We start from the raw sequence: 25643 nt of genomic DNA, 5'->3' as shown, positions 1-25643 counted from the left end.
CCACAATCTTTATTATTACTAAGCACTTACTGTGTGTAGAGCACTGTACTAAGGACTTGGGAAAGTACAACACAACAATGTAACAGGCACAACAGGCTTACAGTCTAGAGAATGAGGCAGATATAAATAAATAAATAAATAAATAAATAAATAAATAAATAAATGACATATGCGTAAGTGCTGTGGGATGGTGAGTAAAGGGAGCTAGTCAGGGCGATGCAGAAGGGAGTGAGAAAAGAGGAAATGAGGGTTTAGTCAGGGAAGGCCTTTTGGAGGACATGTGCCTTCAGTAAGTCTTTTCAATAAATCTCTTTGAGGGGGCCAGAAGTTGGAGCCAGTTTGGGGGACTGGAGGTTGTCCCCATCAGCAGGAATTCAGATGAAGCTGTGCCAATCCCAAGACTGAAGTGTTGGATGGGTGGAGTGAGCAGCGTTCTTCTTACAACTTCCGGATGTTTTCTCCACCCCCATCCCCTGGAAATGGGTAACCATAGAGAACTATAGGCAGGGTGTTTGGTTTGAAATGTCAATTTTATTATAAATATAGAGCAAATCAATTTTACAAACCATTCATTTGCCAATAAGATCAAAAGGAGGCACTGGCCACACACGATTAAATATCACAGGGGGAGTTTGAGGAAAAGGCGGAACCTGAGTTTGTCATAGTGGAACGGTCATGGGAGAGGTGATTCAATGGAGAGGGCTCCCCTGATGGGTGCCTACTACAGAGGCCTCTCAGTCCGGTGTCGGATCAAGTATTGACCCCAGAACTTTCTCCACAGTGGCCCTTGGAAAAACCCATCACCTTCAGAGCCAGAGAACACTGGGCTGGGAATAGAGGTCTCGCTCTCTCCTCTTCCCCCATCTCCCATTCTGACATTCTGATTGGTCAGGGGGAGGGATTGGTCAGGCGTCCCGGCCTCCTCCAGTCCTAGTGTGTCGGAGAGAGTGAGCACCAGTGCAAGTTCCTGGGGGTAGAATCCCCCGCCCACCTCGTGTGAGTGGTAGTGCAAACACAGCCCCTCGGGGGGCTCCCAGGGACCAAACCCACCCACGCGGAGGCTGAGGCTTCCCAAGAGAAGGAGAGGAACAGACAGACCTTGAGGGAGGGGCAGAGGGGGGCTGGAGGGGAGGGGGAATCTGCAGCGCCCACCTTGGGTCTCTGGGCAGCCCCTGGGAGTCCTGTGACTGAGTCTGGTGGGAGAGGGGAAGGAACTGGGGGAAAGTTCAGTATTTCTCCCCGCCGGTGAGAGGGAGGTTGGAGTGGCTGGAGAGCTGTGGGCAAGTCAACTGATGCTGCACAGCAGGAAGCGGAAGAAATACCAAAAGGTCAAAAGGGGCAAAATCGTCCCCCACCCCCACTCAGTGTTGCCTGGGAAAAGGAGAAATTCACAAGCTTGGCACTTGGACAAGCTGTCCATTAGGTCCTCTCCCAAACTTCCTCTCGGCAGGGCACTGGTTCCCCCCCTGCATGGGGTTTCCTAGAGATGAGAACCTTCCCTTGAACGGTGCCCTCATCTAGTCATGATTTTCCACAAGCAGGGAGCTCTCCCAGCAGAAAAGTGAGAGTCCTGGGGTGTTTGCTCCTGTGAACTGCCCAGACAGGAAAAGTGCTAGCTAAAGTCCAGAAGGTCAGACTCTGTCACTGGGGACAAATGGTCCCTGCTCAAAAACAAGGCTCTGGTCTTCCTGCACTCTGCCCTCCTGCTGAAGTTATTCATTTCTCCCCCACCCCCGGAGTCTCTGCTTTCCTTTCCCCCTCCCCCTCCCCAGAGAAGGAACTAATCTTCTCACACTCACCCCTCTTAATACCCCAGTGCCCTACCTTGGGAAAGTCAATTCCCATTCAGACAACAGGGTAAAAGAGAAAAAAGATTCACCTTCTTTTCTTTGGAACCACTCACTTGTTGGGAGGGGAATAGAGACTGCACCTTTTCTAGTGGTCTTCTGCTGGCTGGGGGTCATGGAGAAATGCACATCCAAAACCAGAGCTGGGATAGAACAGATCCGGGGTGGAGGTGGGGAAGTGGTGGGGAGGTGGTGGGGAGGATCCAGGAAAAAATGAAAGGACCTCCACCTTTCTCATGCTAGATTTCAACAAGGAGGGAGATGGATTTTGGCGAGGTATTTGGATGCATCTGTTGACTATGAACCATTGCTAAGGTAAGGTCCCACTTGGGACAATTTCCCCGATCCAGCACCCTGGGAAGGAACCTCACCTCCAAGACACAGAACTCCCCAGAACTGCCATGGCATGGGTAAAGAGGAAGTGGCTGTGAGCACAGGACACACTGGGCCACCTTGCTTCCTCACACCCTGGCCCACTGCCCTGGACACCAACATAGTCCCATTTTGATCAAAGAGGTGTCCTCTAGGGCTGAGGCTGAGCCTGAGGCTAGCAAACCCCTGCCAGTTAGGCAGTGGGTCAAAGATGAGGAAAGAGGGAGGAGAGGGGAGAATTCACTCCTGTCTCCCCCGAAGGGACTCTGGTCTGGCTTCTCCAACCATTCCCAAGGGGACTCTGGGCAGCCTAAGAGTGCCGCTCACTGCTGGGTATGGAGAGGAGGTAGCGCACGGAGCTTTGGGCTGGGGCAAAGAGAAAATTTAGGGGTATAACGTCTCTTCCTTAATCACCCCCAGTCACCCCCATCTTGTGCTGATGAGGCCTGGTATTGGGATAGTTGCCTCAGGCTCCACACTCCCTAGGGCTGATTCTCATGAGAGGGATCAGGGAGCTTGGAGGGGCAAATGATATTGGAGGGAAGGATCAAGGCACATCTTCCTCTGTTCCTCCTTGAAGTGAGAAAAGAGCTGCCCAGGCCTGGAGCTGGGGGCAGGAGCATAAGGGGAATTAGAATAAATATATCAGGAGAGCAGGGTGCCGAACGTGTGAGTTACTTTTTGATTTCAGAGTAGATGATTTCTGTAGTTTGAGAGGCCAGGGGTTCGGAGGGTGGTATCAGGACAGCGTTAGCATTGAATTTCACGGTGGCGTATGGGACTTCCTCAACCTGCAAAACACAGAACCGAGTAAGTAATGTAACCTCCTGCAGAAGAGCTTTCTCTCATCTTACCCCAAACCCCCGAACTTTGGTGATAATAATAATAATAATGTGGTACTTGTTAAGCACTTACTATGTGTCAGGCGCTGTATTAATCGCTGGGGTAGATATAAGGTGATTGGGTTGGACACAGCCCCTGTCCCACATAGGGCTCACAGTTTTAATCCCCGTTCCACAGGTGAGGTAAATGAGGCACAGAGAAGTGAAATGACTTGCCCAAGGTCACACAGCAATCAAGTGGCAGAGCCAGGATTATGATCCAGGTCCTTCTGCCTCCCAGGCCCGTGCTCTATCTATCTAGGCCATGCTGCTTTCCCCTCTGTTATTCTGTTATATTGTACTCATCCAAGCACTTAGTACAGTGCTCTGCACACAATAAGCGTTTGATAAATACTCATAACTGATCGATTGATTGATTGACCACTGTCAGCATCCAGGTAGCCCCCATACAGAACCTGGGGTCCATCAGGGAATGCAGGACCCGGGTCCTCAAAGAGGAGAGTGGTATCCAAGTCAGGAGATGCCTTGTTTGCAGGCCAGCCGAGAAAGTCCAGGGTAGGGTCAGTTGACCCCAGAGTATCCAAGAGGATGGAGATTTCATCAAACAGGTCAATCAATCCATCAATGATTTTTATTGAGTATTTACTTTGGGCAGAGTATTGTACCAAGCTACACTGTAGCAGAGTTGGTAGACCTGTTCCTTGCCTATAAGCATCAGGAATCCCTATTCTTCCTTCTGCTTAGACTGTGAGCCCCACATAGGACAGGGACTGTGTCCACCTGATCCACTTGTCTTCCCCCCAGCACTTAGAATAGTGCTTGACACGGCAAAAGAGCTTAACCTATACTTTAATAATATTAATAATAAACACGTGACCTCAAAGGTCAACAAGAGCACGGATGGGAGGAGGAGGAATCTTCCATTCTTCGAGGAAGGGGAGCGCTGCCGGGCTTACCTTGTTAGCTGTGGCATCAGGATAGCCGTGATCTGGGGAGCAGAGAGAAATGAGTTAGGAAAAAAGGACAGGCAGGACGGCCGCTCTGGACAGACTTCCCTGTTCTGGATTAGTGGCTTCTCTGGGCCTCAGTCCGCAAGACGGTAGAAGCCCAAAGTCGCCCACCTCACATGGAGGACAGAAGGGAGAGGAACCAGGGGACCACCACCTTCTATGGTTTAGTAGCCCAAGAGGGCCATGGAGAGATCATTACCCCCAGGAGATCCGGGCGTCCCTGCTCCCCCCAGTGCTGAAGAATGAACTCTGCCCCACAGCCCCAGCTTCAGCATGAGCAGAGGTTAGGGAAGAAGGGACACACCAGAAAGCACAAGTTCACCAATTGCAGATTTCCCCTGAGCCCCTAAAGACTCCGATCTCCTGAGTCAGAGGAGAGGAGAAGGTCTAACCCAGCTCCCAGAGCAAACAGGAGAGCGTGAGAGCCCCCGCCCCCACAATAGAGGAGAACACTCAAATGCCAATCCCAGAGGCAGGAAGTTGGAGAAGGACAAGGTAAATTGATTGCCTCCTGGAAACAAGCCCATCGTACTGGGGCCCTGACCTGGCCCACATTTGAGAGTGAAGTCGGGGGTTAGTAGGGGGCTCTCCCCCACTGGGGCCTGGGAACCTTACGTGCTATGGGGCAACTGGGAGTGGGGTCTTTCCCTCAGGAAGTCAGAGGCTCCTCTCACTTCAGGACCCAGAGGGACTCCCTGGCAGAACCCGCCGGCTGCTCCAGCAGCGCCTCTACTTACTGTTGTTGTTGGCCGAGGACCAGGGCTCGGTATGATCGAATTGGTCACTCTTCCTAGATAAATATCAGACACCGTGTGACTGAGATTCCCCAGCAAAGGAACTCGGCTGGGGACAGATTAGGGGAAACAGGTCCTTCCCTGGGATTTCTCGGATTCCACTGCTGCTGTTGCTGGGTCCCTTTTGGTGTCTCTTTCCTCTCTTTCCCTCTCTCAGTCTGTCGTCTTTCTCTCTGATCTGCTCACTCACTTTTGCCGAACAGCTCAGTTCACCTCTAGACTTTCCTTCATTTTTCAGTGTATATGATGCCCATGTTCCCTTTGCTTTTCCTTTCCAGGGACCTCCAGGGTTCTGAACACTGATTTTCATTTCTCTATACTTTATCCCTTCCACTCTTCCAGGCACTTAGTACAGTGCTCTGCACATAGAAGCATTCAATCGATCAATCAATCAATGGTATTTACTGAGCACTTGGGAGAGTACAATACAATAGATTTGGAAGACAAGATCCCTGCCCACAAGGATCTTACCAATGATTGATTGATTGATCAATCCCTTTTGAGCCATTCCCTGCTTACTTTTGGGGCCCTATCTTTGGTTATGATGCTCTCTCCCACTCTCACCTGAACACCTAGTCTCCTGACTTTGGAGGTCAGTGGAAATTCTAGATCTCTGAATGAATTTCACATTGACAAAATCTCCCCCTCTTTCCTTCCCTGCCATCACCACCCAAGACCAATTGGGATGTGAACTGCTGTTTCCAAGAGACAGTCGGGGTGCAGAGGGGACCCACAGCCAGGAGGAAACCCAAGGAAATTAGTACTGAGCAGCAGTTATGCCCCAGATGGAAGGGAGAACCTGGCCCAGAGCTGGGGGTAGGCAAAGGGGGAGGGAGGAGTCTCACTATTCTCCTCCAGTAAAGGAGGCATACTACAGACAGAGGGGGGCCAGAGGAAATGCTGTTACCCTCCAGTATTCCTGAAGAACAGGAAATACACCAGCCCTCCGATGAGAGCCACCCCAGCGAGGACTCCAATCACGATGCCGGCAATTGCCCCAGGGGAGAGCTGGGAGCCTCCACCATTGTCTGGAGAATTCGGATCTGACAATGGAAAAGAGGCAGGAGAAAGTCCACATGTTACTGAAGTCAAGGCCTGAGTGGAATCAGCATTCTGATAGGTTGTATGCTTAAATACGGCTCCAAAAACACTGTCCTATTTGACACTTGTTGATATGTCTTCACCAAGAATCAACTCTTCCCCACATTTGGCCTATTTCTTATAGTATTTAATGTCTTTATAGTATTTAACTATTTACATACTCTCTTCTCTTCTGGTTAATGTTTGTCTCCACTGCTAACTTGTAAGGTCCTGGCAGGCAGGAATCTTGTCTACTAACTCAAGAAGCAGTATGGCCTACTGGATAGAGCATGGGCCTTGGAATCAGAAGAACTTGGGTTCTAGTTCCAACCCTATCACTTGTCTGCTGTGTGATCTTGGGCAAATGACTTTACTTCTCCGTGGTTCAGTTAACTCATCTGTAAAATGGTGAGGAGGGGTGTTTTCCTTTCCTTTCTAGTCCTCTACTACCCTGGTCAGATTGTTCTAGTTGTCCTCTGTATAGCTGTTCATTTGTCACTGTTTTTTTTCATTTATATCTATGGTCTTATACATTTCCTGTTTGAATATTTAGAAATTTATGTTTATCCCCACCATTAGACTGTGGGTCCAGTCTGCTACTCCTAATGATGCTCCTAAGATCAAATAGGTACTTGATAAATGCTCTTGTTGATGATGATGAAGATAATATGCCCTATGGGAGTAGATAGCCAAATAAATAATAATAATTGTGGTATTTTTTAAGGGCTTACTATGCACCAAGCACTGTTCTAAGCAGTGGGGTAGATACAAGGTAATCAGGTTGTCCCACTTGGAGTTCAAAGTCTTAATCCCCATTTTACAGGTCAGGTCACTGAGGCACAGAAAAGTTAAGTGGCTTGCCCAAGATCACTGAGCAGACAAGTGGCAGAGCCAGGATTAGAACCCACATCCTCTGACTCCCAAGCCTGTGCTCTTTACACTTAGCCATGCTGCTTCCTCAGGAGAATTATCAGGAAGGTGTTGACCATGCATTACAAGCTGCCTTTCCATGCCCCGCTACCCCCCGCAACCTTTTTTCTTCTCAAAGTGCATCTGGACTTGATAGGACCCCTTGACTTACCCAAAAGCTTGACCAGGACAGAAGTGGAATTAGATATATTGGTCACATTGTTCTGAGCTTTGCAAGTGTAGGTCCCCTCCTTCTCCTGGGACATATTGTGTATAACATGACTGCTTCCTGAGGTTCTCAGGTTGATGGTATCATTGAGAAACCACTCATACTGTGGAGCCGGGTGAGACTCAGCCTGGCACTTTAGAGTCACGGAGGAATTGTGTTTGACCACTATGGGGTTGGTTGGGCTGGATTCAGAGTCTCGAGTAATAGCCATGTGATCTGGACCATCTATAAAAAGAGGAAAGGAAGCAAAATTCCATACTCTGCCTGCAGTAAGAGAGGCGGGATGAGGATGCAAGGAGGAAGAGGAAACTGGAGGTACTTACAGTTTACAGTCAGGGTGACCGTATTGCTCCTGTTTCTACTGACAGGATTCCAGACTTCACACTGATATTCCCCCGCATCCTTTCGAATGGCATTGAGTATAGTGAGAGACTTCATCCCCTGGAGCAGCATCCCATTGCCGATGGTAAGGTTCTTGTTGTTGAAAATCCACAAAATGTTCGTAGCAGGGGTATCGCATGTAAATGCCACAGATCCTTCACCCTCTGTGATGTTAGTTCTGTTGCCAGTTAGGCTTGGCTCTGTTAGCAATTCTAGTGGGAAAGAGAGAGATGGTGACTGTGTCTGTCCCATTTCTGCCACCAGCCCCAGGCTCAGGGCAGCCTCGGTCAGCCCCAGGTCCTAGGAAAAGGCAGCCAATATAGGGCTCAGGCTGGGCCCTGGCCTAATAATAATAATAGTGATAATGACAGTAATAATAGTGATGGTATTTGTTAAATGCTTATTATGTGTCAAGCCCTGATCTAAGCACTGGGTTAGATACAAGCTAATCAGGTTGGACACAGTCCCTGTCCCACATGGGGCTCGCAGCCTTCACCCCCGTTTTACAGATGAGGGAACTGAGACTCAGAGAAGTGAACTGACTTCCCCAAGGTCATGCAGCAGACAAGTGGCAGAGTCAGGATTAGAATCCAGGTCCTTCCGACTCCCAGGACCATGCTCTATCCTCTAGATAATGCTGCTTCGGCTTCTCTAGCCCACACTGCCTCCTCACATAGCAACCATGCTGCAGAGAAGGACTGCGAATTGGCTCCAAGAATTAGGATTTGAGATGTTTCCCTGCCTGGGTTCCTCTCCAAAAGCTTCACCATCTTCCCCTGGGGACAACCATCAAAATTATACCAATTAAAGTTCTCAAGAGTCATACTGTACCAGGCCCTTTCAAAGCATATGGAAATCATGGACCTTGTCCTCATGGCCCTCACGTGGCTGTCTCTAGTGGATGAGATTTTTTTTTCATCTCTCTGCACCAATAGACACATTTACAGATTGCATTTGTACAGAGGTGGGTTCATCATGATTTACTTTTTAACCATTTTGAAACCTGTGGAGACTCTGTCACAGCTCAGAGACCCTGGTGATTTAGGAATTGCAGAACTGTGATTTAGGAATTAAACTCAGTCTGTGCCCCTTCAAAATCATCGACACATTTTCCCTGGCCCCATGTCTCTTTGCCAGGTCCTCCCCTCCCTCACACTCCCCTCCCTCACACTCCCCTCTGCTTCTCCCAGTCCCCTGTCTCTGGTTTAAGAATCAAAACTTCAGAGTTGCCCATCTAAAACCAAACAATGGAAAGGAAAATGCCACATATTGAATTTCTTTGATGCCTATTGCCTAATATTATTTAGACCCAGCCTGATCCCTTGTAGATTCTAGGTAGATGGATCCTTGCTTGTTACAAGCAGGTTTAGAGCTATTTCTACTCCATGTTTGAATAAGATCCAGATGATTCCCTGTCACAATAACAACAGATTTGGCACAAACCACTGGCTTGGGCCCTTATTCCTGCTTGAAACTCTCTCTCTCTTCAAATCTGCCAGATCTCAGCTCTCCCTTTCTTTAAAGCTTTCTGAAATCCCACCAGGAATGTTTCCCTTGGTCCTTCTCAAATATCATCTTAGCACTTCTGCACCACTTAGGCAAATCTACTAACTATACTATAGATTGTAAACTCCTTGACCACAGGGATTGTGTCCTTTACCTTTGTTTTCTACCAAGCACTTAGAAAAATACTCTTCACTCAGTAGAAACCAGAGAAATGCTACTGTTTGATTGATTTTTCTCTGCAATCTACACTGCAGTAAAGGTGCCATTCTATGCCACAGTCATTCTTGTGGCTGTCAGGTTGTCAGCATCAGAAGTCAGTGAGCCAAAAGAACAAGAAAGGTACTCCTTTGAGGATATGATAGCCCTGAACAAGATGATGGAGTCTAGAATGAAATTCTAGAATCAAGTCAGTCACTTAGTGTTGAAGCTATGCCCACTTCAATAGAGCAATGTTGAGTGGGATATGGAGAAAAATGAGAGTCTGCTGAATACCCAAACTGCCATATGGAGAGCTAAAACTGTGAACCTGAAAGCAAGGAAGGCAGAGGAAATGTTTCAAAGGTACACTGAAATAGCTGGAAACTGGAAGTCAATTGCCAAAGATAGATTGGCATGATGTGCTGCTATTAAAGAAACAGGTCTTTCTGAGCTAAAGCTTCATAAAGAATATATATATATATATACACACACACACTTATATATACACACATACCTATATGTGTATTTGTATGTATAATATACACATACATACCTATATAATATACATATATACCCTTGTCTTTCAGTATACACACACACTCCAGAATTATATACATATATTAATATATATAATATACATATACACACATATGTACAATATACATATACACACATATGTACATATACACTTATATAATATAAATATATACTTATATATGTATACATATCTATCTATCTAGTTCTGGAAGAACTCAGTGCCCCAGCCAAGGACACCCACACATTACCAGAAAGTTCCTCTCTTCAGGGTTGAAGACTTTATTGCAGAGGTACTAGAAGTCTTACTCTGAATGCCAGACTTCATTAGCTCCACTACTTGCTTTCAAACTCCCATTATGAGCTGCCTCAGGGCTTCCCTTTTGGACAGGCCTTCTTCTGGGCAATCTCCGCTGCTTATTAGCCCTTGGTGCCTGAAACCACATTCACTAGGAAAGGATCTTGAACTCATTACCAATCCCTTTCATCTCATTCTGAATGATGTCTTGATTTGATAGACCCAATCACCATCTACCTGAGGGATTGGTGTAGGGAGGGCAGATGATGGCCCCAAGATAGTCCCTGAAGCCAACTTTAAGTCAAAGGATACTCAGTTGTAGAGGACCCTGGGTTTTTTTTTTTCAGTTTTGGGATCTGGGATGGACCCAAGTTAGAATTCCCCTCTCCACTGGAGGCTGAACCCATTTTAGAGTCACACTAAGATATTGGAATACTCCTGGCTCACTCAGGCTGACTTTAGGAGCCCATTTTGGGTCCCCTGCTCTCTCCTCCAAAGGAAGATAAATCTCCAAGGCAGCCCAGAGTGGATTGAGCTTCTACACATCCTTTCAACCAGCTATATCCACCCATCAATTGATGGTATTTATTATACACTTAATAAGTGCAGAGCTTGGGACAATGCTTGGAGAGTAATAATAATAATAATTGTGTTATTTGTTCAGTGCTTTCTATGTGCCAGACACTGGACTAAGCGCTAAGGTGGATACAAAAAAATTTGGGTTGGATGCTGTCCCTGTCCCACATAGGGCTCACAGTCTTAAACCCCATTTTACAGATTAGGTAACTGAGGCCCAGAGAAGTTAAGTGACTTGCCCAAGGTCACACGGCAGACAAGTGGCAGAGCTGGGATTAGAACCTGGGTCCTTCTGTCTCCCAGACCCGTGCTGTATCCACTAGGCCAGACTGCTTCTCATATAACAGAGTTGGTAGACACATTCCGTGTCCACACAAGCTTGCAGTGTACAGGTGGAGAAAGACATTGACATAAATAAATAGATAAATTTGCCTTGGTAGACCATCCATCCATCCATCCATCCATCCATCAGTCCATCCATCCCCTGGACCCCCAGGTCCATTCAATCTAGGGCCATGTTCCTGAGGCTTCCCTGAAGCCCTGGTCTCACATTTGCCTCGCTGTCTTTCTATTGCAGAACTGAACAAAGGTAGGTCTAGGCTCAGATGCCTGAAGTAGAGATCTAGAATTCATTTCGGTCAGACCCCACACCAAGAATGAGCCTGCCCAGCTGGTTAAAGGAGCAAGAAGAGGAGGATGCTAGAGAATATCCTCTGGAAAAGAGCTCTTTCCCATTTTCCTCCCACTCAGCTATTTCATCCTCTTGTGGAAACAGATGGCTCAGACCCGTCTGTAAGCCCTGGGAGCATCAGTGGAACATATAAATTTGTTTAATAAATTGGTAAAGTCAAGAGAGGAGGTGATGCAAATGTGGTTTCTGAGGAAGAGCGAGGGGTGGTCCCTGCTTAGGGGACTCTAGAGTGAAACAAAGAGCAGCTCCCCACTTCAGAACAAGACCAAACCCTGACCCAGGCCACAAGGAACCACTACAATCACCTGAGGGAGGGACAAGCAACAACCTGCCCAACTCGAGTCTCCAGGCTGGAAGGACCTGGAAGCCAAAAGGGAGTATTTGTGTCCCTGTGATATAAAACAGAAGGATAATTTCCCTAAGTTTCCATCACTGCAGAGACTACACAGCTTGGTGCTGAGCACTAGTGCACTGGATGCCTAATTCCCACCTCTGTATTTTCTCTCAGTGCTTAGTACACTGCTCTGCACACAGTACGTGCTTAATAAATACTGTCACTCCTACTTACCAATCACTGTGATTGTGACATCTTTGGTGCTGTGGAGACCTGTGACTGGGTTGGAGGCATTACAGGTGTATTGTCCAGAGTGATTCCCGTGGATATTAGGGATAAAGAGGGCTGGAGTGGATTGTGCCAAGCTTCCATTGAAATACCAAGTGAACTGTGCAGGTGGGTTTGAGTCAGCAGAGCAGGTGAGATTGAGGTTTGCCCCTGCACTGTAAGAAGGAGGGTCTGAGGGGGCTATCGAGGGGACATCAGGACCATCTGGAGCAAACAGAGTAAAGTCACACGGTGATTAAGTCAGAGAGAAGGGGAATGTCCCATTCTATTACCCATCACCAAGGACCACTGGGTCACCCTGCCCCATGCCATTGTGGTCTTTTGTGCGTCTTAACTCTTTCTGAGATTGCAGTCTCTCAGTTTAAGTCTGGTATCTTCTCCTTCCCCCACCACACCTGCCCTTCCATTTGTAGGCTCCTGGAGTCAATTCTAATAGGCAAATCCCAGTAAAACCTTGTAGGAGACTGGGAGCCTTTAAGACACACAGGCCTCTACCCAGCAGCTGGGTAAATGAAATATTCCCTTTTGAAGAAGTGGAATCAGGAGTATGAGAATTCCCCCTTATAGGAACAGAGATTACTCACAGGTCACATTCAGGAGGAATGGATCACTCATATTGGAATTAACTGGGTTTCTGACTTCACACCGATATGGTCCTCTGTCCTTCCTTGTGACATTGTATATAATGAGGGTCCTGTTCTTCGCAGTCAGCTCCACTCTGTCACTGACCAGTATTTCCTGGTCATTTACGAACCATAGAATCGTTTCAACATTACCCTTGGTTTCACATGTTAGTACTATCAAGTCCTTGTTCTCCATTGGGGCAGAGTTGTTGGTTGTGATATGGGGTGGGGACAGCTTCTCTGTACAGGAATAAAAATAAAATTATTGTAAAGATTCTATTTTGTTTCTTACAGTCACAGGTAGAGTCTCTTAGGAGCTCTTAGGTCCCAGGAGAAGAGGACAAGGGGTTAAACAAGAGGAAGCATTGTGGCCTACTGGAAAGAACATGGGCCTGAGTGTCATAGGATCTGGTTCTAATCCTGCTTCCACTACTTGTCTGCTGGGTGACCTCAGGCAAGTCACTTAACTTTTGTGTACCTTCGTGTCCTCAACTGTAAAATGGGGATTTAATACCTGTTCTCTCTCCTACTTAGAATGTGAGAACCATGTGGGACAGGGACTGTTGTCTGACTTGACTGATTTGTATCTCTCCAAGTGCTTAAAACAGTGCTTGACATTCAGTAAGCACTTAACAAGTAACAAAAAATTTCAGCATCAGCAACAACATTTGGTTGGAGACAAAGAAAACCTTCTTGAGTGCCCAGGTCACTAGACGTGGTAACAATCTCCTGATGGCATCTGGAGAGCTTTAAAAATTTAACAGATTTAATTTGGTCCATTTCAGACCTAGAGATGGGGGGCTGGATGAGATGACCTTTCAAGGTCTCTTCCAGTTAGTTCTAAGATTCTAACGTAATTTGAGTCTCTGATGCCAAGGCTTAGGGAAGGGGTCATGACCAGGGAGAAAACAGTGTTTTCCTCCTGAACATTGCCACAGCTGAGAAGGGCTCACCTGTTTGTTTGGTTTTTTGTTTATTTTAAATTATATATGTTTGGCACTTACTATGTTGCAGGCACTGTACTAGGTGCTGGAGTAGGTACAAACTAATTAGGTTGGACGCATCCATGTCCCCATGGGGCTCACAGTCTTAATCCCCATTTTACAGATGAGATAACTGAGGCACAGAGAATTTAAGTGATTTGCCCAAGATGACACAGCAGAATTAGAACTCGGGTTCTCTGACTCCCAGGCCCATGCTCTATCCGGTAGGCATTGTGCAAGTTCTCCACTCTGAAAGTATCATAGCTGAGGTTTGGAGAGTCAGTCTCCCAGGGAGCGCCCTGAAGGTGGGAAAGCAGATTTGAATCTGCAGTGAATGGGGTTTTCTTGTCTCTCATCTCTTCTGTCTTCCCTCCATGCCTGCCCAATTCCAGATAGAATAGGCAGAGATTTTGTATCCAAGGATAATATTTGGAGATGATGAAAGCCCAGATTGCCATTCTCCTTTATGGGAAAGGAAAGGAATGAAGAGGAACCACTTCCCCTATCTAGGTGCTCCCTTAAGGGGCTGGGAAGAACAAGTTGAAAGATGGATATGTCAGAGTCTACCTAGGGAACCTAATGCTTGAAGCCCATTTAGTTGGAATCATTTCCTAGAGGGGCAGAAACCCATTCAACATGTGCATCCAGGTCTCTTATTATATGGCTACCTCCCCTCGATGAACAAATTGATGCTCTCAACACCACCCGCTCTACTAAACTCAACCCACTCACTCCCCTACCCCTTCACTGATCTCATCCCACTAACCCACAGCCCTATATTATCTCCAGTCTGCTGCTGGTGGAAATCTAGATATCAGACCTACCTTGTCCATTACTAGCTTATCCTTGTGTGCTTGAATTCTGCCTTCTCCTCTGCCTGGCAAAATTATTTCTCCATCTTAATCGACACCAATGCCCATTGCCCTCGCCAGCTGTTCCAGATATTTAACTTCCTCCTCAAACACCCTGCCCCCCACCTCCCCATCCTGTGCCCCTAATGACCTGGCCACCTACTTTATTGAGAAAATTGAAACTATCAGGTGTGATCTCCATAAAATTTCCCTGCCCCTCCCCAGTCCCTTCCCCTTCCTGCCCCTTCTTCAACTCTCCCACCTTTCCCAGCAGTCTCTAGAGGAGATCTCCTGCCTTCTCTCAAAATCCACCCTCTCTACTTGCACCTCCAACCCCATTCCTTCATACCTTATCAAAATTCCTTGCCCCTTCCCTTCTTCCCTCCCTAACTGCCATCTTCAACTCTTTTCTCTCCAGTGGCTTCTTCCCCACTGCTTTCAAACATGCCCATGTCTCTCCTATCCTAAAGAAACCCATCCTTGACCCCCAGGGCTCCCTCCAGTTATCCCATCTCCCTCCTACCATTCCTCTCCAAACTTCTTGGGTGAGTTGTCTGTACCCCCTGTCTCAACTTTTCCTCCTCCAAGTGTCTCCTTGACCCCCTCTAATCTGGCTCTGTCCCCTTCACTCCAGAGAAACCGCTTTCTCAAAGGTCTCGCTTTCTCAAAGGTCACAGATGATCTTCAGATGATGCCAAATTCAACAGTTTCTATTCCATCCTAATCCTCCTTGACCTTTCAGCTGCCTTTGACACCATCGACCATCCCCTTCTCCTGGAACGATTATCCAGTCTCAGCTTCACTGACACCACCTTCTTCTGGTTCTCTTCCTATCTCTCTGGCAACTCATTCTCAGTCTCTTTTGTAGACTCGTCCTCTGCCGCCCACTCCTAACTGCGGGTCTCCCTCAAGATTCAGTTCTGGGTCCCTTTCTATTCTCTATCTACACCCATTCCCTTGGAGAACTCATTCACTCCCATGGCTTCTACTACCACCTCTATGTAGATGATTCCCAAATCTACATTTCCGGCCCTGATCTGTCTCCCTCTCTGTAGTCTCACATTTCCTCCTGCCTTCAAGACATCTCCACTGGGATGTCCTCCCATCACCTAAAACTTATCAGGTCCAAAACAGAATTCAAGCACTTAGTACAGTGCTCTGCACATAGTAAGCGTTCAATAAATACTATTAAATGAATGAATTCCTTATCTTCCCCCCTAAACCCTGTTCTGCCCCTGACTTTCCCCTCACTGTAGATGGCACCACCATCCTTCCTGTCTCACAAGCCTGTAACTTTGGCGTTATCTTTGATTCCTCTCTCTCATTCAACCCACATATCCAATCCATCACTAAATCCTGTTGGTTTGACCTTCACAGTATTGGTAAAATCCCCCCATCCTCTCCATCCAAACTGCTACTACATTAATCACAAAACAAATCCTATCCCGCCTTGATTTCTGTACCAGCCTCCTTGCTGACGTCCCAACCTCCTGTATCTCCCCACTCCAGTCCATACTTCACTCTGTTGCCTGGATCATTTTTCTACAAATGATCTTTTAGGCCATGTTTCTCCACTCTTCAAGAACCTCCACTGGTTGCCCATCCACCTCTGCACCCAACAGAAACTCCTTACCATCGACTTTAAAGACTGAATCACCTCACCCCTCCTGCCTCACCTCACTACTCCCCTACTACAATACACAGCATACACTTTACTCCTCTAATAACCTTCTCACTATACCTTGATCTCATCTATTTCACCACCAACATCTCTCCCCTGTCCTGACTCTGGCCTGGAATGCCCTCCCTCCTCATATCTGACAATTACTCTCCCCAACTTCAGGGTGTTATCGAAACCATATCTCCTTCAAAAGGCCTTCCCTGACAAAGCCCTCTTTTCCTTTTCTTCCACTCCCTTCTGCATCGCCTTGACTTGCTCCTTTTATTTATCCCTCTGCCCAGCCCCAGTACATATCTGTAATCTTATTTATATAAACGTCTGTCTCCCTCTCTAGATTGTAAACTCATTGTGGGCAGGGAATGCATCTCTTAAGTTGCTATATTTGTACTCTGTATATTTGGAGAAGCTGTATAAGCTGTATATTTGGAGAAACAGCATGGCTCAGTGGAAAGAGCATGGGCTTTGGAGTCAGGGCTCATGAGTTCGAATCCCAGCTCTGCCACTTGTTGGCTGTGTGACTGTGGGCAAGTCACTTAACTTCTCTATGCCTCAGTTCCCTCATCTGTAAAATGGGGATTAAGACTGTGAGCCCCACGTGGGACAACCTGATTCCCCTATGTCTACCCCAGCACTTAGAACAGTGCTCGGCACATAGTAAGCGCTTAACAAATACCAACATTATTATTATTATTACTCTCCCAAGTGCTTAGTACAGTTCTCTGCACACAGTAAGTGCTCAATATAAATATGATTGACAGACTTGACTGACTGATGACTGGTAGGATAAACTGAACAGGCCCACCACAAATCCCTGCTCTATTCCATTAGTAGTGGAGAATGGATCAGACAGGTCCCCCTCCGCTCTGATTCAGCCAGTGCCAGCTGTGCCATCATGACATAGTCTGAGGACCTTCATAAACTTTTCAGTCCCTGCCCAAAATGGGGCTCACAGTCATTCCGATTCCCAGGTTACAGATGAGGAAATTGAGGCCCAGAAAGGATAAGTAATTGCCCAAAGTGTCCACGGGCATTGTTAGGATTAGAACCCCAGTTTCCTAACTCCCAGTCCCATGCTCTTTCTGGTTTAGGTTTGTTGCTAGTGCTCAAACTAAGAATTTGAGTACTAATTGTTTATTATTCGTGAGAAGCAGTATGGCTTAGTGGAAAGAGCCCCATCTTGGGAGTCAGAGGTGGTGAGTTCTAATCCTGGCTCTGCTATTTATCAGCTGTGTGACTTTGGGCAAGTCACTTAACTTCTCTGTGCCTCAGTTACCTCATCTGTAAAATGGGGATTAAGATAACCCAATTACCTTGTATCTACCCCCAGGGCTTAAAACAGTGCTTGGCACATAGTAAGTGATTAACAAATACCATTATTATTATTATTATTGTTATTATTTCCTCCTTTAGACTGTAAATTCCTGTGCTCAGGGAATGTGTCTACCAACTCTGTTGTATTGTACTCTCCCAAGTGTTTAGAACAGGGCTCTGCACACAGTAAGTGCTCAATAAATATGATTGATTGATTAATCACTTACTATGTGTCAAGCGTGGTTGTAAGCGCTGATGTAGATACAAGTTCATCAAGTTTGGCATAGTCCCTGTCCCACTTGGGGTTCACAGTCTAAGTAGGAGGTCCTTAATCCCCATTTTACAGTTGAGAAAATTTAGGCACAGAGAAGTTAAGTGACTTGCCCAGGGTTACACAAGCAAGCAATTGGCAGAGTCAGGATTAGAACCCAGGTCCCCAAACTCCCAGGTCCCCAAACTCCCAGGTCCATGCTCTTTCCACTAGGCCTAGCTGCTTCTATTGATTAAGAATATGCTGCCTAATCTCTGGATTGCCCATGGAAAACAGTGCTACCTGTAGCTATCTGAAGCAGGCCCCCAGGATAGCCACACGAGGAACTTGAGATAGCTGCCTAATGTTAAATGGGCCAATTAGGCCAGAGTTCAGGAAAGATGACAGAAAACTGACCAAAAACTTGGCCAATTTGGCATTTGTATAATGCAGTCTTTTTCTCCTACCCAAGTTCCTTTGCCTTTCTCATGCATTATCTGCAGCCAAGGGAAGTTGCAAGATGGGCTACTCATGTATAAACTACAGTAGTAGGAAGAAATAAAATGTGGAATAAATGCAGAGAATGGGAATTCACCCTAATGAATGAAACTGCAGTTGTTTAAATTGGTCAGAGAGGATCTAATCCCGGCTCTGCCGCTTGTCAGCTGTGTGACGTTGGGCAAGTCACTTAACTTCTCTGTGCCTCAGTTTCCTCATCTGTAAAATGGGGTTTAAAACTGTGAGCCCCACATGGGACAACCTGATCACCTTATAACCCCCCAGCGCTTAGAACAATGCTTTGCACATAGTAAGCGCTTAACAAATGCCATTATTATTATTATTATTATATTTTTGTTGGATTTAATTGAGATGAAAAGTGTGGGAAAGGGAATTAAGGACCCAAAGGGCCATAAATAAGTTATTTAGCAAACTCCCTTGCAATAGCTTTATCCAGGTCACTTTGTTAACTCGGGAAGAGATGCTTAAGTGCTACTTTTGTCAGAGACTCCTGGAGCAGTCTTATTATGTGGTGAGGGTAACAAAACCTTTCCATGTCCTCAATTGTAATGGAGGGTTGGGTGGTGATAGAGTTGGGAAGAGCTATCCTTCAGGTCAAACATGAACCTGCTGACAGTGGCCTGCATCCCTATGAGAACCAGCATTGCCTAATAGATAGAGCACGGGCCTGGAAATCCAGAAGCACGTGGGTTATAATCCCAACTCTGCCACTTATCTGTTGCGTGACCTTAGGCAAGTCATTTCACTACTCTGGGTTTCAGTTACTTCATCTGTAAAATGGGGATTAAGAGTGTTAGTCCTGTGTGGGACAGGGACTGTGTCCAACCTGATTTGCTTGGGTTTACCCCAGTGCTTAGTACAGTGCCTGGCACACAGTAAGCACTTAAATATCACAATTATAATTATTATTATTATTAACAGTAATAATAAGTATTTTGGAGAGAGAATTACTTGCACACTTTGTTTTTGCAAGTTCAGTAGTGGAGGTTTTTGGGCCCTTTGCCATTCTGGTGAGTATTTCTCAGACATCAATAGTTTAAGAGGGAGACACTCTATTATGTGGTCCTCTCATGCCCAGCGATGGGTAATAGGAAAAATGGGTCCAGTCTGTAGTCCCAGAACAGAATGTTTCTGAGACTTCAGCAGCAATCACCACTATGCCCTCACCCTATTGTAAACCTATTGTTTAGTTTGATACTAAGAGTGGTTTAGCAAAGACCTGGCATTAGGTGAGGAGTGAAGATCGTTGTTTTTTTCTAATTATTTGTCAAAACCAGGGGGAACACAAAGAAAAACCAACCACCACAGCAACAGCAAAAATCTACAGTTTTTCTGCCCATATCTAAACAGACTGAAGCCAGAAAAACACAGGTGCATCAGTTCATGGTGGAGGCAAGCAAGGGCAGTTTCAGAGAGCAACACAACACCAGCTCTGAGCAGGTTTGAAAGATTTGACCCCAACACTTGTCTAACTATAAAGCATCCTCCCCCTTAACCCCATTCTCTACTGCTCCGAAGAGGAATGACCTCTCTGACACAAGGTGCACCCAGATACAGCTACATTCAAATGGGGTAGGCATGACTTGATAGCCAAGTGGAAAAAGAGGGTTGGAGAACAAACTAGTGATTCTCAAAAAATATGTGGCTAGTTTTTGATCCTGCCTTTTGAAAAATTAGTTTTAAGTTGAAGGTGCAGAAAATAGACAAATCTAAAGTTGAGAAAATTATTTTTTTTGGTGGCTGCACTATGATTAACTGCCTTTGACAACAATTTTTCAAATGGTGACCTATTAACTGAACAACAAGGTTTCCTATTTCAATAAGGAAGATGCTTAGTACAGTGTTCTGCAAAGCGTAGGTGTTGTATAAATGCTAATGATTGATTATTATTTCTATCCTAATCCTGTTCACCATTACCTGGACTCACTTGAAACTGATGCTCCTCCTTGCCTCTTCAGGTAGCTACTGGGTCCAAACCCTCTAACCTGTTGCTTCTCAAACAGGATTTGGCAACCGATGGCTCTCGAGGCATATCTTAATCTTCTTGTTACCAGTTATGGCTTTTGAATGTAGGTATCCACACCATGGAACCATTTGCCCTCACAAACTTGGCATCATGAGGGAGGCACCATTAGTTTTAATCCCACAGCTCTTTCAACTGCAAATAACGGGCCAACTCTACCTTTTAGAAATGAAAAGGGGCCCAAAGGAACCAAGATGGCAGCTCCACTTCTTGTCCTCTCTCAGGCAGGACAGAGTGAAGTAGGGAGGGAGACTTCTCACCTCTCCTTCTTCTCCCAGCACACTGGGACCCACACATATTGCTAGAAACAGTGGTGAGCCATGCACCAGGGAGGGAAGTCCCCAGGCAGGGGGAAAGTACAGTCCTCACAGGTATTAGATTAAAATATTTCACTCTGACATGAGCCAGGTCTGGAGCAGTATAGTAACACTTGAGGAAGAAGAGTCAACAGATAGCAGGCATGGTGCTTTGCAACTCTGGAACTCATCTTCCTCCTCCTTTTCTTTCTATCCCTCTTTGTCATTTTATCTCATCTTCCTCCCCTTCTCTTTCTTCCTCTCCTCCTCTTCAGTTGAGTATTATTAATAAAAATAATAATAGCTGATTACTACATATCAAGAACCGTAATAATAATAATAATAATGATAGCATTTGTTAAGCATTTACTAGGTGCCAGGCACTGTTCTACGTGCTGGGGTAGATACAAGATAATCAGGTTGGACACAGTCCCTGTCCCCCCAAGGGCTCACAGTCTTAATACCAATTTTACAGATGAGGGAACTGAGGCACAGAGAAGTAAAGTGACTTGTCCAAGGTCACACAGCATACAAATGGCAGATCCGGGATTAGAATCCATGACCTTCTGACTCTCAGGCCCATGCTCTATCCACTAGGCCATGATGCTCCCCTCTGCACTAAGCACTGAGGTAGACAAAAGATAGGGTACAAGATAATCAGATCCCACATGGGGTTCACAGTCTAAGTAGGAGGGAGAACATCACCATCATCATCATCAATGATATTTATTGAGCACTTTCTGTGTGCAGAGTACTGTATTAAGTGCTTAGGAGAGTACAGTGTAACAGACTTGGTAGATACATTCACTGTTGACAATGAGTTTACAGTCTAGAACAGGAATTGAATCTCCATTTTTCAAATGAGGGAACTGAGGCACAGATAAGTTAAGTGACTTGCCCAAGGTCACACAGCAGACAAATGGTAGGGATGGGATTAGAACCAAGTTCTCTGACTCCCAGGCCGCTGCTCTTTCCATTAGGCCACACTACTTCCAGTGCTTATAACAGTGCTTGGCACATAGTAAGCGCTTAACAAATGCCATCATTTTGATTGAAGTTATATGACTTAAACCTTTGAATGATGGAATTTGGCTTTTTTCTGCACAAAAAAGTTGTAGATTCCTGCTCTAGAAAATTCAATGCTCAGTTATAAGACCTCATAACACAGTTAAAAAGGTCCAGCAAGCTAATACCTTGTGTCTCACTAGCAGTCCAACTATTCATCACCTTACACACACACTCGGGGCAATTTTATCTAGGAGGTAGAACATTACAACAGATTACATATTCAAAATTTAATGGGAAAAGCCATAATATTTCTGGTCTTTCTGCTCTTCCAACTACTAAGTTATTATACAGTTCATTAACAGAATCAGGAGTTGAATAACTTTCCACTCTCTCCCTCTGTGTCAGGTATAGAGCCATTGAGCCGAACATTCCCAGAGTGTTGAAAGCAAAGGGAAACCAGCAATATTTCCCAATCTGAATGCCTGAGGAAGATGGGCTTGTCTTCAAAACCACCAGGCAAAGGATAGTGCAGGCATGAGATATGGAAAGGTGACCTCCCTGCCTCCAATCTCTCCCTCTAGTCCATACTTCACTCTGCTGCAAAAATCATTTTCTAACAAAAACTTTCTATGCATGTCTCCCCACTACTCAAAACCCTCCAGTGGTTGTTCATCCCTTTCCACATCAATATAGAAACTCCTTACCACTGGCTTAAAGGCAAACAAACCACTCTCCCTCTCTTATCCAACCTTGCTAATCTACTACATCCGAGGCCAAACGCTTTGCTCCGCTAATGCCAATCTTCTCAGCTGTACTCAGTCTTTATGTCTTTCTGCCAATCACTTGCCCACATCCTCCCTCTGGCTTAGAACTCCTTCCTCCTTCATTTCCAACTGCCTGCCACTCTCCTCCTCTTTAAAGCTGCCCCTTAAAATCATATCTCTTCCAAGAGACTTTCCCTGACCGACCCCTCATTTTCTGTCCTTATTCGTCCACCCCTTTTCATTACCTCTATGCTTGCTTCTGTACCCCTTGAGCATTCTGATCCTCACCCACCCCCACAGCAGTTATATAAAATCCTTATATTCTGCCGCTCCCAGTAGCTGTAATTCCTTTTAACGCCAGTCTTCCCGACAAGAATGTAAGCTCCCTGAGATCTTGGATCGTGTCTACTAATTGTAGTGTATTGCACTCTCGCAAGAGCTGAATTCAGTGCTCGGCAAATAATAAGCACTCAGTAAATACCACTGATTGACTGACTGATGGATTGATTGTCCAGAAGAAGCTGAGAACACAGCACAGAATGGAGAACTCAGTGAAACTTTGGCAAAGGGTGAGAAGGCCGCAGTTTCTGCTAGAGTGCCTGGGGTCAGGGGACCCGTGATGGAGATTTAAAGTCTGAGGTCTAACATACTCCTGAGAATTTTCCCAGGAGTAAAGGGAAGCAGCGTGGCTCAGTGGAAAGAGCCTGAGCTTGGGAGTCAGAGGTCATGGGTCTGAATCCCGGCTCTGCCACTTGTCAGCTGTGTTACTGTGGGCAAGTCACTAAACTTCTCTGTGCCACAGTTACATCATCTGTAAAATGGGGATTAACCATGAGCCTCACGTGGGACAGCCCGATTACCCTGTATCTACCCCAGCGCTTAAAACAGTGCTCTGCACATAGTAAGCGCTTAACAAATACCAACATTATTATTATTATTATTAAAGGCCAGTGGGGTAAAACGTTGGACATGAACAACATCTCTGCTGTTTGTTTGTCCTCGGAAGAGGAAGAGACTCCCTCTGCAGCTGACACTGAATTCGGCAAACAAACCTGAAAATTTGAGAGGCGACACAGACAGCGAACAAGCTCTACAGGCTTCTAGGTAGAGGGAAAATAGCCCAGAAATAGTATCGGCTTCCTGCCACATTAGGGGAAATAACACTTACCGTAAACCTGTAACTCTCCTTCGTCTGAAGAAGAAGTAAAATCCTTGAGTACCATGTCTACATAGTAGGAACCGGTATGATTGACCGTAACGTCGGTGATGAGCAGGGAGCCATTGGAGCGTGTGGACTCGCGGCCCGTGTAGGCGGCTCCAAACATCTGATTGCCTGAGGCTGTTTGGTATTCAAAGATGAGGTTTTCCTTCACACTTGTCCCTCGGTACCATCTATAGATTCCAACTTGGTCTGGGTTTCCCCGGGCGGTCAGAGTGACGTTGTCACCGGCTACAGCCACGGCTGGTCGGACGGTGAGAGACACGGCGGGCCGGACCCCGACGGTGAGGATGGAGGCTGTGCGCAGAGCAGAGGGGAACGCTCAGCACAAGGTCGGTGACCCGTCCCAGAGGGGGCAGCGATGGGGCTGGAGCGGAGACTGTCCAGGGTGGCCCCGGGGGGCCCGGGCTGGGGGACCCCAACGAGCAGCAGCGCCGGGGCCCGGGCTTGGAAGTTCGCCCCCCGCCGAGGATCCCGGGGCCGAGCCCCAGGCTGGGGAAACATTTGGGGAGCGATCAGGGCTCCCGGGGAGGGGGCCAGCCAGTCGGGGGGCCGATGTCAGGAAGGACTCCCAGGCCCGGCAGCTCAGCCTGCTAGGAGCCCCCGACCCCACCCCAGCCCGCAGCCAGACCCCCTCTGGGCGCCCCTCTTTCCCGCGCTCCCACCCCGTCCCCCCAGCCCCCCAGCCCGGAGAGGACCTGTCCCCTTTACCTGCGAGAAGAAGGCCTGGCCAGGTAAGAGGGGCCTGACGGGGAGGGTCCCGGCCGCCGGCAGGAAAAGCCATTTTCCGGGGTCCAGAGGGGCGCAAAGGCAGTGGGCGTTGTGACAGGACGGGACTGCGGCCTCCTCTCCCCCGAGAGGACTCTGCCTCCTCACCCCGGCCCCGACGAGCCCTTTCTCGGCTTCGGCGCCAAGGGCGGGCCCGGGGGGCGGGGACGGCCGGGGGGGCAAAGGGGCTGGGGGCAGGGGCGGGGCTCCCACCTCCCCTTCTCGTCCCCTCCCTCGCCCCACACTCTTCCCGCCTCTCCCAGGGAAGGGGCAGCCGTTCCCCTTGGCCCTGGGACGGCTCATCCTCCGACAGGGGAGGGGCCGAGTCCTGAACGAAACCTGCGGACAGTTAATCAGTCAATCAATCGTACTTATTAACACTTACTGTATGTAGAGCACTGTACTAAGAGCTTGCGAGAATCATCATAAGGTATTTATCGAGCGCTTTCTATCTGCAGAGCACTGTACTAACCATTTTCTTGGAATGGTATTTGTTATGTGCGTGCTATAACAGTGCTTGACACATAGTAGGCGTTTAACAAGTACCATCATCATCATCATGTACTGTTTTAAACCCTGAGGTAGAGACAGGTTTATCAGATTGGACGCAGTCCCAGTCACACACAGGCTCACAGTCTAAATTGGAGGGAGTAGGATTTAATCTCCATTTTACAGTCGAGAAAACTGAGGCACAGAGCAATGAAGTGACTTACCCAAAGTCACCCAGCAAGCAGTTGGCAGAGTGGGGATTAGAACCCAGGTCCTTTTCCTTTGACTCCCAAATATATACTCTTTCAATTAGGCCACGCTGCTTCGCTTGGGAGGGTACAATGCAACCAAGTTGGTAGTCACGTTCCCTGCCCAAAGGGAGCTTACAGTCAAGGGGGAAGACAGATATCAATATAAATGAATGATTTATGGTGGGGGGATCAGGAGCTTCACCTTTCTTGCCCCTACATTTGGACTGTTCCCGACTGGGAGCCTGGCACTTCGCCCTGGGCCAGTTCTGTCCCTGGTCTTTGGGGAATTTCCTGACTGGGAACCTGTCACAGGGCACAGTTCTGTCCCAGATTTTGGGGTTTACTGCTCTGCCCCAGCATGGTTTTTGTTACTGTGACAGTAGTGCTGTTTCTGCTCCCAAATAGAGGGGATTTCATCTGATTGGGAGAGCTCTGGACCAGCTTGAGATATGGGGGATGGATGATGATCTCTTTGGATAGTGTCAATTTAGGGCTATTGTGGCCCCATCTTTACTGGAGGAGGGGAGGACTCCCGCGACCAGGAGAACGACAGAACAGAGCAAAGTAGACTCCTTCTGGCTCCCAAAGCAGCAAGCAGAATAGATTTGAACCTCCAACACAGGGAAATGGTGTCCTCATGATCCCATTCCATTGTGTGACTGTTCCACAACACAATCTCGTGGCCACAGAGTGAAGTTGGTTTGCTATAACTCTTCAC

General features: G+C 47.0%; 1 protein-coding gene across 3 annotated transcripts; it reads right to left on the bottom strand.

The window, feature by feature from the left end:
- Positions 1-511: 511 nt before the first annotated feature.
- LOC103167934 (carcinoembryonic antigen-related cell adhesion molecule 1-like) lies at positions 512-24326 on the bottom strand. Of its 3 annotated transcripts, XM_029066858.2 has the most exons (10): positions 24129-24326; positions 23367-23714; positions 12474-12752; positions 11836-12093; positions 7407-7676; positions 7027-7308; positions 5773-5908; positions 4809-4861; positions 4018-4049; positions 512-3010 (listed from the first exon to the last, which is right to left on the bottom strand). In XM_029066858.2, exons 1-10 carry the CDS (start codon positions 24199-24201, stop codon positions 2894-2896), a joined length of 1848 nt encoding a protein of 615 aa, XP_028922691.1. In that variant the 5' UTR covers positions 24202-24326; the 3' UTR covers positions 512-2893. The 3 variants fall into 3 exon arrangements, with proteins under 3 accessions (XP_028922691.1, XP_028922694.1, XP_028922692.1); XM_029066859.2 differs by lacking the exon at positions 4809-4861 and having other exon boundaries at positions 2923-3010; XM_029066861.1 differs by lacking the exons at positions 11836-12093; positions 12474-12752 and having other exon boundaries at positions 24129-24324.
- Positions 24327-25643: the final 1317 nt, after the last annotated feature.

Source organism: Ornithorhynchus anatinus, chromosome 5 (genome assembly GCF_004115215.2).
Source record: "Ornithorhynchus anatinus isolate Pmale09 chromosome 5, mOrnAna1.pri.v4, whole genome shotgun sequence".
Lineage (NCBI taxonomy): Eukaryota > Metazoa > Chordata > Mammalia > Monotremata > Ornithorhynchidae > Ornithorhynchus > Ornithorhynchus anatinus.
This window is presented reverse-complemented; position numbering and strand designations above follow the sequence as displayed.